Here is a 14,734-nt window from a genome sequence, read left to right as displayed (position 1 = left end):
AACTCTAACCCCACCCTCCATAACCCTCGACTCCTCTCACTAACCCACCCTCCGTGATATCTGTCCCCCTCTAACCCCACCCTCCATAACCCTCGCCTCCTCAATAAACCACCCTCCGTGATATCTGTCCCCCTCTAACCCCACCCTCCATAACCCTCGCCTCCTCAATAAACCACCCTCCGTGATATCTGTCCCCCTCTAACCCCACCCTCCATAACCCTCGCCTCCTCAATAAACCACCCTCCGTGATATCTGTCCCCCTCTAACCCCACCCTCCATAACCCTCGCCCTCCCCTCACTGAACCACCCTCCGTGATATCTGTGAACTCTAACCCCACCCTCCATAACCCTCGCCCCCCTCACTGAACCACCCTCCGCGATGTCTGTGAACTCTAACCCCACCCTCCATAACCCTCGCCCTCCCCTCACTGAACCACCCTCCGCGATGTCTGTGAACTCTAACCCCACCCTCCATAACCCTCGCCCCCCTCACTGAACCACCCTCCGCGATGTCTGTCCCCCTCGCCAGCATCCTGCTTTCAATCTCTCCCCCCCCCGGCGGCGAAGCCCTCAGCTGCCCAGCGTGTCCCCGAGCTCCGGAATTCCTCCCCCCCGCCCCCACTCAAACCCCTCCAATTCCCCCTCCCCCCCTCCCCCCCTCACTCGCGTCACTCCTTCAACTCCACCTCACTGGCCAAAGCTTTGGCCATTCTCTGGCCCGGCGTGTGGTCGCTCTTTGACGTTCGCTCCTCGTGAGAAGCCTTGCGAGGGGGGTGTTGGGGGAATGTGTGACAGGCGCTATCTCAATGCAGGGGAAAGGTCTCCCCGGGTTGCCAGGCGATGCTGATGTCAGATTCTCTCCATCATCACTCCCGGTACGTGAATGGAATCTCACAGCGCGGACCAGGGGTCATAATGAGAAGCCGCTGACGTACGGTGCACTGGCGCCCCTCCCCCCACCCCCCCACCCAACATCGCACCCCCCCCACCAGCCCGGTCCCGATCCCCCATCCCGCTCCATCCCGTTCGGCAACCTGGGGCCCGCTCGCCAACCTGGGGCCCGCTCGGCAGACTCAGGCCTGCTCGGCCAACTCGGGCCTGCTCGGCCAACTCGGGCCTGCTCGGCAGACTCAGGCCCGCTCAGCAGCCTTGGGGCTAGCCTGGGGCCCAACCTGGGGCCTGCTCTGCAGCCTTGGGCCTGCTCGGCAGCCTGGGGCCTGCTCGGCAGACTCAGGCCTGCTCGGCCAACTCGGGCCTGCTCGGCCAACTCGGGCCTGCTCGGCAGCCTCGGGCCTGCTCGGCAGACTCAGGCCCGCTCAGCAGCCTTGGGGCTAGCCTGGGGCCCAACCTGGGGCCTGCTCTGCAGCCTTGGGCCTGCTCGGCAGCCTGGGGCCTGCTCGGCAGACTCAGGCCTGCTCGGCAGACTCAGGCCCGCTCAGCAGCCTCGGGCCTGCTCGGCCAACTCGGGCCTGCTCGGCAGACTCAGGTCTGCTTGGCAGACTCAGGCCCGCTCAGCAGCCTTGGGGCTAGCCTGGGGCCCAACCTGGGGCCTGCTCGGCAGCCTGGGGCCTGCTCGGCAACCTCGGGCCCAGCCTCGGGCCTGCTCGGCAGCCTCGGGCCTGCTCGGCCAACTCGGGCCTGCTCGGCAGACTCAGGCCCGCTCAGCAGCCTTGGGGCTAGCCTGGGGCCCAACCTGGGGCCTGCTCGGCAGCCTGGGGCCTGCTCGGCAACCTCGGGCCCAGCCTCGGGCCTGCTCGGCAGCCTGGGGCTCGCTTGGCAACCTGGGGCCTGCTCAGCAGCCTCGGGCCCGCTCGCCAGCCTGGGGCCCATTCGGCAGCCTCGGGCCTGCTGTGGCAGGCTCAGGCCCGCTCGACCTGCTCGCCAAGGACATGGCCGATCCGCTGTGGCCTTGGCTTCACTTTCCTGCCCGTCCCTCATAACCCTTGACCCTCTCTCCATTGTCGATCAGGAAACCCGCCTGACCCAGCCCCAAGGTTCCTGCCCACCTGCACCTCGCAGTAATTTTCCGTTGAGGTGGACAAGGCCTTGGACAGGAGGCCGGCCGCCCCCTCCGCGATTGTGGATGCCTGGGATTAAATCCCCTTGACCTCCTGGACAATCCCAACTTCTCCCAGTGGAGGAGCTCCCTCAGCCCCGGTCCCCGTCCGGGATAAATCTCCCGCCACACCCTCTCCTTCCCAAAGTGCGGTGTGTTTGACGGGACATTCCTGATTTCCGGCGTTGCCCTGCCTCTGCTGTGCGGACCGTGCTGACCTGGCGGGAGTGGTGGCGGGGGTGCCGTGGGCCTCGGAATGGCGGCCAGCGATCTCTTGCAGGACCTCCCGTTGCCCATCAGCGTGTATCCTGGGAGGCATTGGCATCTGTAGCTGCCGAGGGTATTGACACATCGTTGGCTGCACAGCAGGGCACGTGTACGGCATTCATCAACATCTGGATATCAGAGCAGAAAGGGGAACGAGAAACAGAGAGAGCGCAGAGAGAGAGAGAACACATTGTGACAAATGGAGGTGAGTAGATTGTGTCTCTGATCAGTGGACACAATGCCAAGTTACATCATGGAGAACACCTACCTGCACCTTCGTATCATCGCCTGACTTCACCCCTGCCTCAGTTCATCTGCTGTTGAAACCCTCGTTACCTCGAGCCTGACCATTCCAACACGCTCCGGCTACTCTCCCTCCAGCCCCGTAAACCCAAGGTCACGGAAACCTCTGCTGTTCCCGTGTCCAATCCCTGCACACCCCGCTCCCCAATCACCTCCACCCCGCGCTCGCTGACCCATCGGCTCCCGGTCAAACAGCTCCGCGATTAAAAAAATTCCCATCCAGGTTTTCAAATGCCTCCCTGTTCCTCCCCACGCCTCCCTATCTCCTCCAACCCTCCGGCTCATTGGTGCTGCTCGAGCATTGAAGATACGGATTAGGAGCAGGAGGACACCATTCGACTCCTCAAGCCTACCCTGTCATTCAATAAGATCAACTCTGCATTGCTGCCGGCTGTAAGTACTTGCTGTTCCTGTGCGCCAGCTTTTTGTGATTCATGCCCCGTGACCCCCAGATCCCTCTGCATCTCAGAACTCTGCAAACTCTCACCATCTCGATAATCAGCTTCTTTCTCATTCTTCCTGCCAAAATGGACAATTTCACATTTGCCCACGCTATTCTCTACTTGGTTTACCTATCGAACACGACCTCCCAGCCCAGCCAGAGCGACAGGCGCACCTGTTTGGCTAGGAGCAGGAGCCGCCATTTTGGCACGGTTTGTCACAGATCGCCGGGAGAGAGAGAGAGAAAGACACAGGGTCAGAGGCCGGATGTTCAGCGCAGCAGTCCCCGAAATGTGGACAACCCGGAGGATCCAGGAGCTGGGGCTCAGGGCGGAGATTCGGACGGAGACTCCAAACTTGCTAACTGTCCATCGAGGTGCGATCTCCTGTCAGCTGCTCCCTGCAAGTAGGATGTACATTCCTCTAGCACCTCTCACTCCTGCGAGCCCCTCAGAAGTGCTTGATGACCAATGAGCTACTTGGTGCAATGTGCTGACTGCTGCACTTCAGGAAATGCGGCAGCTAATTTGTGCACAGCAAGCTCCCATAAAGAGCAATGTGGGAATAGCCCAGAAAGTCAGTTTTGTGTGATGCTGATTAAAGGATAAATATCGGTAGCCTTTCGGTCGTACACAACATGAGTATTTCTGACATTTTGTCAAAGCTTTTCAACTTTCACTCATCAGGACATTGCGCAAGAATACCAATGTCAGGGGAAACCGGGGTCTGGATTCTCCCATTCTGGGGCTATGTGCAGAGGCCGGGGTGGGAACAGTGGCGTTTACCGGCCACCGACTCCCCATTTGGCTGGGGCCCGGCCAGCAGGGCGGCAGCGTAGAGCCGCCACGCTGAGTTCCCGACGGGCGAGACCACACGCGACCGACGCTGTCGGGAACCCGGCCGGCCGGGGGCGGGCCCGGGGCCGTCGATGTGGCGCGCGGCCTGCTCTCTGAGCTCGCCGCGTCGCCAAAGCGGTGCCGGCCCCCATTTGGTCGGGAACTCGGACTCCACAGCCCGTTGCCCAAGAGAATCCCGCCCAACAACTTTCTACTGGATGAGAAGATGGTGTTGATTGGTTGGCAAGTGGACTCCGATTGGTAGAGGCGTTGCCATGGAGAATGCACCAGTTGATGGTGACTGACAGTTAACCGCCAAGCATTGTCTGAACATATAAACCAGGCGGCTTGACTCTGATTCGCCAAGGCATTGTCCTGTGGAATCTTTAGTGTCTGGAAGCCACTGTCCAGGGGCGTATCTCAGGGACCTGAGCTGGGCCCCGATTAGCCATTATTTATATAAACGACAGAGATGACGATGTGGGGGTCGGATCAGTAAGGTTGTGGGTGACACAAAGATTGTCCGGGTGGTTAACAGTGAGGCTGAGAGCCTTGTTACAGGAAGATGTAGACGGGATGGTTAAATGGGCGGGTAAGTGGCAGATGGAATTTAACCCTGAAACGTGCGCGGTGATCACTCTGGAAGGAGTAACACGACAAGGAAATATTCAATGAGCGGCCTGACACTGGGAAGTTCCCAGGAACAGAGGGACCTTGGCGAGTTTGTCCACAGATCTCTGAAGGCAGAAGGGCAGGTTAATAGGGGGGTGAAAAAGGCACATCGGACACTCGCTTTTATCAATCGAGGCAGAGATTACAACAGCAGGGGGTCATGGTGGAGTTGTATAGAAGCTTGGTGAGGCCACAGCGGGAGCACTGAGTGCAGTCCTCGTCGCCACATTACAGGAAGGATGTGATTGCGCTGGAGGGGGGCAGAGGGGATTCACCAGGATGTTGCTGGGATGTAACATTTCAGTTATGAAGAGAGGTTGGGGTTTGGGTTGTTTTCTCTGGAACAGAGAGGACTGAGGGGCGACCTGATCGAGGTGGACAAGATTCTGAGGGGCACGGACAGGGAGGATAGGGAGCAGCTGGTCCCCTCAGTTGAAGGGTCAGTACCGAGGGGGACACAAGTTCAAGGTTAGGGGTGGGAGGTTCAGGGGGGATTTGAGGAAAAGTTGTTTTCCACAGAGGGTGGTGAGGGTCTGGAACGCTCTGTCTGGGAGGGGGGGGAGAGGGTCTGGAACGCTCTGTCTGGGAGGGGGGGAGAGGGTCTGGAACGCTCTGTCTGGGAGGGGGGGGGGAGGCGGGTCTGGAACGCTCTGTCTGGGAGGGGGGGAGGCGGGTCTGGAACGCTCTGTCTGGGAGGGGGGGGGAGAGGGTCTGGAATGCTCTGTCTGGGAGGGGGGGGGGGGAGAGGGTCTGGAACGCTCTGTCTGGGAGGGAGGGGAGAGGCGGGTCTGGAACGCTCTAGCTGGGAGGGGGGGGAGAGTGTCTGGAACGCTCTGTCTGGGGGGGGGTCTGGAACGCTCTGTCTGGGAGGGGGGGAGGCGGGTCTGGAACGCTCTGGCTGGGAGGGGGGGAGGGGGTCTGGAACGCTCTGTCTGGGAGGGGGGGGAGAGGGTCTGGAACGCTCTGTCTGGGAGGGGGGGGAGAGGCGGGTCTGGAACGCTCTGTCTGGGGGGGGGGTCTGGAACGCTCTGTCTGGGAGGGGGGGAGGCGGGTCTGGAACGCTCTGCCTGGGAGGGGGGGAGGGGGTCTGGAACGCTCAGTCTGGGAGGGGGGAGAGGCGGGTCTGGAACGCTCTGTCTGGGAGGGGGGGGAGAGGGTCTGGAACGCTCTGTCTGGGAGTGGGGGGGGAGGGGGTCTGGAACGCTCTGTCTGGGGGGGGGTCTGGAACGCTCTGTCTGGGAGGGGGGGGGAGAGGGTCTGGAACGCTCTGTCTGGGAGGGGGGAGAGGGTCTGGAACGCTCTGTCTGGGGGGGGGGAGGGTCTGGAACGCTCTGTCTGGGAGGGGGAGAGGCGGGTCTGGAACGCTCTCTCTGGGAGGGGGGAGGAGGGTCTGGAACGCTCTGTCTGGGGGGGGGGGAGGGTCTGGAACGCTCTGTCTGGGAGGGGGGGAGAGGGTCTGGAACGCTCTGTCTGGGAGGGGGGGAGAGGGTCTGGAACGCTCTGTCTGGGAGGGGGGGAGGCGGGTCTGGAACGCTCTGTCTGGGGGGGGGGAGGGTCTGGAACGCTCTGTCTGGGAGGGGGGGAGAGGGTCTGGAACGCTCTGTCTGGGAGGGGGGGGGGAAGTGGGTCTGGAACGCTCTGTCTGGGGGGGGGGGGGAGGGTCTGGAACGCTCTGTCTGGGAGGGGGGGAGAGGGTCTGGAACGCTCTGTCTGGGAGGGGGGAGGCGGGTCTGGAACGCTCTGTCTGGGGGGGGGAGGGTCTGGAACGCTCTGTCTGGGAGGGGGGAGAGGGTCTGGAACGCTCTGTCTGGGAGGGGGGGGGAAGTGGGTCTGGAACGCTCTGTCTGGGGGGGGGGGAGGGTCTGGAACGCTCTGTCTGGGAGGGGGGGAGAGGGTCTGGAACGCTCTGTCTGGGAGGGAGGGGGGAGAGGGTCTGGAACGCTCTGTCTGGGAGGGGGGGGAGGCGGGTCTGGAACGCTCTGTCTGGGGGGGGGGAGGGTCTGGAACGCTCTGTCTGGGAGGGGGGGGGGAGAGGGTCTGGAACGCTCTGTCTGGGAGGGGGGGAGAGGCGGGTCTGGAACGCTCTGTCTGGGAGGGGGGGAGAGGGTCTGGAACGCTCTGTCTGGGAGGGGGGGGGGAGAGGGTCTGGAACGCTCTGTCTGGGAGGGGGGGGAGGGTCTGGAACGCTCTGTCTGGGAGGGGGGAGAGGGTCTGGAACGCTCTGTCTGGGAGGGGGGGAGAGGGTCTGGAACGCTCTGTCTGGGAGGGGGGGAGAGGGTCTGGAACGCTCTGTCTGCGAGGGGGGAGAGGGTCTGGAACGCTCTGTCTGGGGGGGGGGAGAGAGGGTCTGGAACGCTCTGTCTGGGGGGGGGGGAGGGTCTGGAACGCTCTGTCTGGGAGGGGGGAGAGGGTCTGGAACGCTCTGTCTGGGAGGGGGGGGGAGGGTCTGGAACGCTCTGTCTGGGAGGGGGGGGAGGGTCTGGAACGCTCTGTCTAGGAGGGGGGGGGGGGAGAGGGTCTGGAACGCTCTGTCTGGGAGGGGGGAGAGGCGGGTCTGGAACGCTCTGTCTGGGAGGGGGGGGGAGAGGGTCTGGAACGCTCTGTCTGAGGGGGGGGGAGGGTCTGGAACGCTCTGTCTGGGAGGGGGGGAGAGGATCTGGAACGCTCTGCCTGGGAGGGGGGGGGTGAGGGTCTGGAACGCTCTGTCTGGGAGGGGGGGTGGGTCTGGAACGCTCTGTCTGGGAGGGGGGGAGAGGGTCTGGAACGCTCTGTCTGGGGGGGGGGGAGAGGGTCTGGAACGCTCTGTCTGGGAGGGGGGGGAGGGTCTGGAACGCTCTGTCTGGGAGGGGGGGTGGGTCTGGAACGCTCTGCCTGGGAGGGGGGGAGAGGGTCTGGAACGCTCTGCCTGGGAGGGGGGGGGAGAGGGTCTGGAACGCTCTGTCTGGGAGGGGGGGGGAGGGTCTGGAACGCTCTGTCTGGGAGGGGGGGGGAGGAGGAGGGTCTGGAACGCTCTGTCGGGCGGGGGGGGGAGGAGGAGGGTCTGGAACGCTCTGTCTGGGAGGGGGGGAGAGGGTCTGGAACGCTCTGTCTGGGAGGGGGGGAGGGTCTGGAACGCTCTGTCTGGGAGGGGGGGAGGCGGGTCTGGAATGCTCTGTCTGGGAGGGGGGGGCAGGCGGGTCTGGAACACTCTGTCTGGGAGGGGGGGAGGCGGGTCTGGAATGCTCTGTCTGGGAGGGGGGGAGAGGGTCTGGAACGCTCTGTCTGAGGGGGGGGGGAGGCGGGTCTGGAACGCTCTGTCTGGGAGGGGGGGGAGAGGGTCTGGAACGCTCTGTCTGGGAGGGGGGGGAGAGGGTCTGGAACGCTCTGTCTGGGAGGGGGGGGAGGGTCTGGAACGCTCTGTCTGGGAGGGGGGGAGGGTCTGGAACGCTCTGTCTGGGAGGGGGGGTGGGTCTGGAACGCTCTGCCTGGGAGGGGGGGAGAGGGTCTGGAACGCTCTGTCTGGGAGGGGGGGAGGCGGGTCTGGAACGCTCTGTCTGGGAGGGGGGGTGGGTCTGGAACGCTCTGTCTGGGAGGGGGGTGGGTCTGGAACGCTCTGTCTGGGGGGGGAGGCGGGTCTGGAACGCTCTGTCTGGGAGGGGTGGGGGAGGAGGGTCTGGAACGCTCTGTCTGAGGGGGGAGAGGGTCTGGAACGCTCTGTCTGGGGGGGGGGAGGGTCTGGAACGCTCTGTCTGGGAGGGGGGGGGGAGGGTCTGGAACGCTCTGTCTGGGAGGGGGGGAGAGGGTCTGGAACGCTCTGTCTGGGAGGGGGGGAGGCGGGTCTGGAACGCTCTGTCTGGGAGGGGGGGGGAGGCGGGTCTGGAACGCTCTGTCTGAGGGGGGGGGGAGGCGGGTCTGGAACGCTCTGTCTGGGAGGGGGGGGGAGGGTCTGGAACGCTCTGTCTGGGGGGGGAGAGGGTCTGGAACGCTCTGTCTGAGGGGGGGGGAGGGTCTGGAACGCTCTGTCTGGGGGGGGAGAGGGTCTGGAACGCTCTGTCTGAGGGGGGGGGAGGCGGGTCTGGAACGCTCTGTCTGAGGGGGGGGGAGGCGGGTCTGGAACGCGCTGTCTGGGGGGGGAGGAGGGTCTGGAACGCTCTGTCTGGGAGGGGGGGAGGCGGGTCTGGAATGCTCTGTCTGGGAGGGGGGGAGGCGGGTCTGGAACGCTCTGTCTGGGGGGGGGGGGGGTCTGGAACGCTCTGTCTGGGGGGGGGGGCTGCCTCACATACTTTAGAAAGTTCCTGGCTGAGCACTTGGCCGTCACAACATTCAAGGCGATGGGGGAAGTATGGCAAATGGGGTTAGGATCGGCAGGTGCCTTCCATACTCGATGGGCTGAAGGGCCTTTTCTGCGCTGCATGGTTCTGTAAATCCAGAGAATCCCAGCAGTGCAGAAGGAGGCCATTCAGCCCATCGAGTCTGCACCAACCCTCTGAAAGACCACCCGACCCAGGCCCACTGCCCTGCCCTATCCCTGTAACCACACCTAACCTTAACACAGTCAATCCACCTAACCTGCACATCCCTGGACACTAAGGGACAATTTAACACGGTCAATCCACCTAACCTGCACATCCCTGGACACTAAGGGACAATTTAACACGGTCAATCCACCTAACCTGCACATCCCTGGACACTAAGGGACAATTTAACACGGTCAATCCACCTAACCTGCACATCCCTGGACACTAAGGGACAATTTAACACGGCCAATCCACCTAACCTGTACATCCCTGGACACTAAGGGGCAATTTAACACGGCCAATCCACCTAACCTGCGCATCCCTGGACACTAAGGGACAATTTAACGGTCAATCCACCTAACCTGTACATCCCTGGACACTAAGGGACAATTTAACACGGCCAATCCACCTAACCTGTACATCCCTGGACACTAAGGGACAATTTAACACGGCCAATCCACCTAACCTGTACATCCCTGGACACTAAGGGACCATGTATCACGGCCAATCCACCTAACCTGTACATCCCTGGACACTAAGGGACAATTTAACACGGCCAATCCACCTAACCTGTACATCCCTGGACACTAAGGGACCATGTATCACGGCCAATCCACCTAACCTGTACATCCCTGGACACTAAGGGACAATTTAACACGGCCAATTCACCTAACCTGCACATCCCTGGACACTAAGGGACAATTTATCACGGCCAATCCACCCAACCTGTACATCCCTGGACACTAAGGGACAATTTAACACGGCCAATCCACCTAACCTGCACATTACTGGACCTTAAGGGACAATTTATCACGGCCAATCCACCTAACCTGTACATCCCTGGACACTAAGGGACAATTTATCACGGTCAATCCACCTAACCTGTACACCCCTGGACACTAAGGGACAATTTATCACGGCCAATCCACCTAACCTGCACATTCCTGGACACTAAGGGACAATTTATCACAGTCAATCCACCTAACCTGTACATCCCTGGACACTAAGGGACAATTTATCACAGTCAATCCACCTAACCTGTACATCCCTGGACACTAAGGGACAATTTATCACGGCCTATCCACCTAACCTGCACATCCCTGAACACTAAGGGACAATTTATCACGGCCTATCCACCTAACCTGCACATCCCTGGACACTAAGGGACAATTTATCACGGCCAATCCACCTAACCTGCACATCCCTGGACACTAAGGGACAATTTATCACGGCCAATCCACCTAACCTGTACATCCCTGGACACTGAGGGACAATGTAACACGGTCAATCCACCTAACCTGTACATCCCTGGACACTAAGGGACAATTTATCACGGCCAATCCACCTAACCTGTACATCCCTGGACACTGAGGGACAATTTAACACGGTCAATCCACCTAACCTGTACATCCCTGGACACTAAGGGACAATTTATCACGGCCAATCCACCTAACCTGTACATCCCTGGACACTGAGGGACAATTTAACACGGCCAATCCACCTAACCGGCACATCCCTGGACACTAAGGGACAATTTAACACGGTCAATCCACCTAACCTGTACATCCCTGGACACTAAGGGACAATTTAACACGGCCAATCCACCTAACCTGTACATCCCTGGACACTAAGGGACAATTTAACATGGCCAATCCACCTAACATGTACATCCCTGGGCACTAAGGGACAATTTATCACGGTCAATCCACCTAACCTGTACACCGCTGGACACTAAGGGACAATTTAACACGGCCAATCCACCTAACATGTACATCCCTGGACACTAAGGGACAGTTTAACACGGCCAATCCACCTAACCTGTACATCACTGGACACTAAGGGACAATTTAACACGGTCAATCCACCTAACCTGTACATCCCTGGACACTAAGGGACAATTTATCACGGCCAATCCACCTAACCTGTACATCCCTGGACACTAAGGGACAATTTAACACGGCCAATCCACCTAACCTGTACATCCCTGGACACTAAGGGACAATTTAACATGGCCAATCCACCTAACATGTACATCCCTGGGCACTAAGGGACAATTTATCACGGTCAACCCACCTAACCTGTACACCGCTGGACACTAAGGGACAATTTAACACGGCCAATCCACCTAACATGTACATCCCTGGACACTAAGGGACAGTTTAACACGGCCAATCCACCTAACCTGCACATCACTGGACACTAAGGGACAATTTAACACGGTCAATCCACCTAACCTGTACATCCCTGGACACTAAGGGACAATTGATCACGGCCAATCCACCTAACCTGTACATCCCTGGACACTAAGGGACAATTTATCACAGTCAATCCACCTAACCTGTACATCCCTGGACACTAAGGGACAATTTAACACGGCCAATCCACCTAACCTGTACATCCCTGGACACTAAGGGACAATTTAACACGGCCAATCCACCTAACCTGCACATCCCTGGACACTAAGGGACAATTTAACACGGTCAATCCACCTAACCTGTACATCCCTGGACACTAAGGGACAATTTAACACGGCCAATCCACCTAACCTGTACATCCCTGGACACTAAGAGACAATTTAACACGGCCAATCCACCTAACCTGTACATCCCTGGACACTAAGGGACAATTTATCACGGCCATCCACCTAACCTGTACATCCCTGGACACTACGGGACAATTTAACACGGCCAATCCACCTAACCTGTACATCCCTTGACACTAAGGGACAATTTAACACGGCCAATCCACCTAACCTGTACATCCCTGGACACTAAGGGACAATTTATAACGGCCAATCCACCTAACCTGCACATCCCTGGACACTAAGAGACAATTTAACACGGTCAATCCACCTAACCTGTACATCCCTGGACACTAAGGGACAATTTAACACGGCCAATCCACCTAACCTGTACATCCCTGGACACTAAGGGACAATTTAACAAGGTCAATCCACCTAACCTGTACATCCCGGGACACTAAGGGACAATTTAACACGGCCAATCCACCTAACCTGCACATCCCTGGACACTAAGGGACAATTTATCACGGCCAATCCACCTAACCTGCACATCCCTGGACACTAAGGGACAATTTATCACGGTCAATCCACCTAACCTGTACACCGCTGGACACTTAGGGACAATTTAACACGGCCAATCCACCTAACCTGCACATCCCTGGACACTAAGGGACAGTTTAACACGGCCAATCCACCTAACCTGTACATCACTGGACACTAAGGGACAATTTATCACGGCCAATCCACCTAACCTGTACATCCCTGGACACTAAGGGACAATTTATCACAGTCAATCCACCTAACCTGTACATCCCTGGACACTAAGGGACAATTTAACACGGCCAATCCACCTAACCTGTACATCCTTGGACACTAAGGGACAATTTAACACGGCCAATCCACCTAACCTGCACATCCCTGGACACTAAGGGACAATTTAACACGGTCAATCCACCTAACCTGTACATCCCTGGACACTAAGGGACAATTTATCACGGCCAATTCACCTAACCTGCACATCCCTGGACACTAAGGGACAATTTATCACGGCCAATCCACCTAACCTGTACATCCCTGGACACTAAGGGACAATTTAACATGGCCAATCCACCTAACATGTACATCCCTGGACACTAAGGGACAATTTATCACGGTCAATCCACCTAACCTGTACACCGCTGGACACTAAGGGACAATTTAACTCGGCCAATCCACCTAACATGTACATCCCTGGACACTAAGGGACAGTTGAACACGGCCAATCCACCTAACCTGTACATCACTGGACACTAAGGGACAATTTATCACGGCCAATCCACCTAACCTGTACATCCCTGGACACTAAGGGACAATTTAACACGGCCAATCCACCTAACCTGTACATCCCTGGACACTAAGGGACAATTTAACACGGCCAATCCACCTAACCTGTACATCCCTGGACACTAAGGGACAATTTAACACGTCCAATCCACCTAACCTGTACATCCCTGGACACTAAGGGACAATTTATCACGGCCAATCCACCTAACCTGTACATCCCTGGACACTACGGGACAATTTAACACGGCCAATCCACCTAACCTGTACATCCCTTGACACTAAGGGACAATTTAACACGGCCAATCCACCTAACCTGCACATCCCTGGACACTAAGGGACAATTTAACACGGTCAATCCACCTAACCTGTACATCCCTGGACACTAAGGGACAATTTAACACGGCCAATCCACCTAACCTGTACATCCCTGGACACTAAGGGACAATTTAACACGGCCAATCCACCTAACCTGTACATACCTGGACACTAAGAGACAATTTAACACGGCCAATCCACCTAACCTGTACATCCCTGGACACTAAGGGACAATTTATCATGGCCAATCCACCTAACCTGTACATCCCTGGACACTACGGGACAATTTAACACGGCCAATCCACCTAACCTGTACATCCCTTGACACTAAGGGACAGTTTAACACGGCCAATCCACCTAACCTGCACATCCCTGGACACTAAGGGACAATTTAACACGGCCAATCCACCTAACCTGTACATCCCTGGACACTAAGGGACAATTTAACACGGTCAATCCACCTAACCTGTACATCCCTGGACACTAAGGGACAATTTAACACGGCCAATCCACCTGACCTGCACATCCCTGGACACTAAGGGACAATTTATCACGGCCAATCCACCTAACCTGCACATCCCTGGACACTAAGGGACAATTTATCACGGCCAATCCACCTAACCTGCACATCCCTGGACACTAAGGGACAATTTATCACGGCCAATCCACCTAACCTGTACATCCCTGGACACTAAGGGACAATTTATCACGGCCAATCCACCTAACCTGCGCATCCCTGGACACTAAGGGACAATTTATCACGGCCAATCCACCTAACCTGTACACCCCTGGACACTAAGGGACAATTTAACACGGCCAATCCACCTCACCTGTACATCCCTGGACACTAAGGGACAATTTAACACGGCCAATCCACCTAACCTGCACATCCCTGGACACTAAGGGACAATTTAACACGGCCAATCCACCTAACCTGTACATCGCTGGACACTAAGGGACAATTTAACACGGCCAATCCACCTAACCTGTACATCCCTGGACACTAAGGGGACAATTTATCACGGCCAATCCACCTAACCTGCACATCCCTGGACACTAAGGGACAATTTAACACGGCCAATCCACCTAACCTGTACATACCTGGACACGAAGGGACAATTTAACACGGCCAATCCACCTCACCTGTACATCCCTGGACACTGAGGGACAATTTATCACGGCCAATCCACCTAACCTGTACATCCCTGGACACTAAGGGACAATTTAACACGGCCAATCCACCTAACCTGTACATCCCTGGACACTGAGGGACAATTTAACACGGCCAATCCACCTAACCTGTACATCCCTGGACACTAAGGGACAATTTAACACGGCCAATCCACCTAACCTGTACATCCCTGGACACTAAGGGACAATTTAACACGGCCAATCCACCTAACCTGTACATCCCTGGACACTAAGGGACCATGTATCACGGCCAATCCACCTAACCTGTACATCCCTGGACACTAAGGGACAATTTAACACGGCCAATCCACCT

At 57.8% G+C, this 14,734-nt stretch overlaps 1 protein-coding gene across 2 annotated transcripts in view; it reads right to left on the bottom strand.

Annotated features, from left to right (window-relative positions):
• Positions 1-14,734, bottom strand: part of egfl7 (EGF-like-domain, multiple 7) — a 47,393-nt gene that overhangs the window by 20,974 nt on the left and 11,685 nt on the right. For both annotated transcript variants that reach the window (XM_072475811.1, XM_072475810.1), the window contains exon 4: positions 2,275-2,451. In XM_072475811.1, coding sequence (XP_072331912.1) covers positions 2,275-2,451 — 177 coding nt within the window. The remainder of the gene's footprint in view (positions 1-2,274; positions 2,452-14,734) is intronic.

The sequence above is a fragment of the Scyliorhinus torazame genome, chromosome 14, assembly GCF_047496885.1.
Source record: "Scyliorhinus torazame isolate Kashiwa2021f chromosome 14, sScyTor2.1, whole genome shotgun sequence".
NCBI classification, from domain to species: Eukaryota; Metazoa; Chordata; class Chondrichthyes; order Carcharhiniformes; family Scyliorhinidae; genus Scyliorhinus; species Scyliorhinus torazame.
This window is presented reverse-complemented; position numbering and strand designations above follow the sequence as displayed.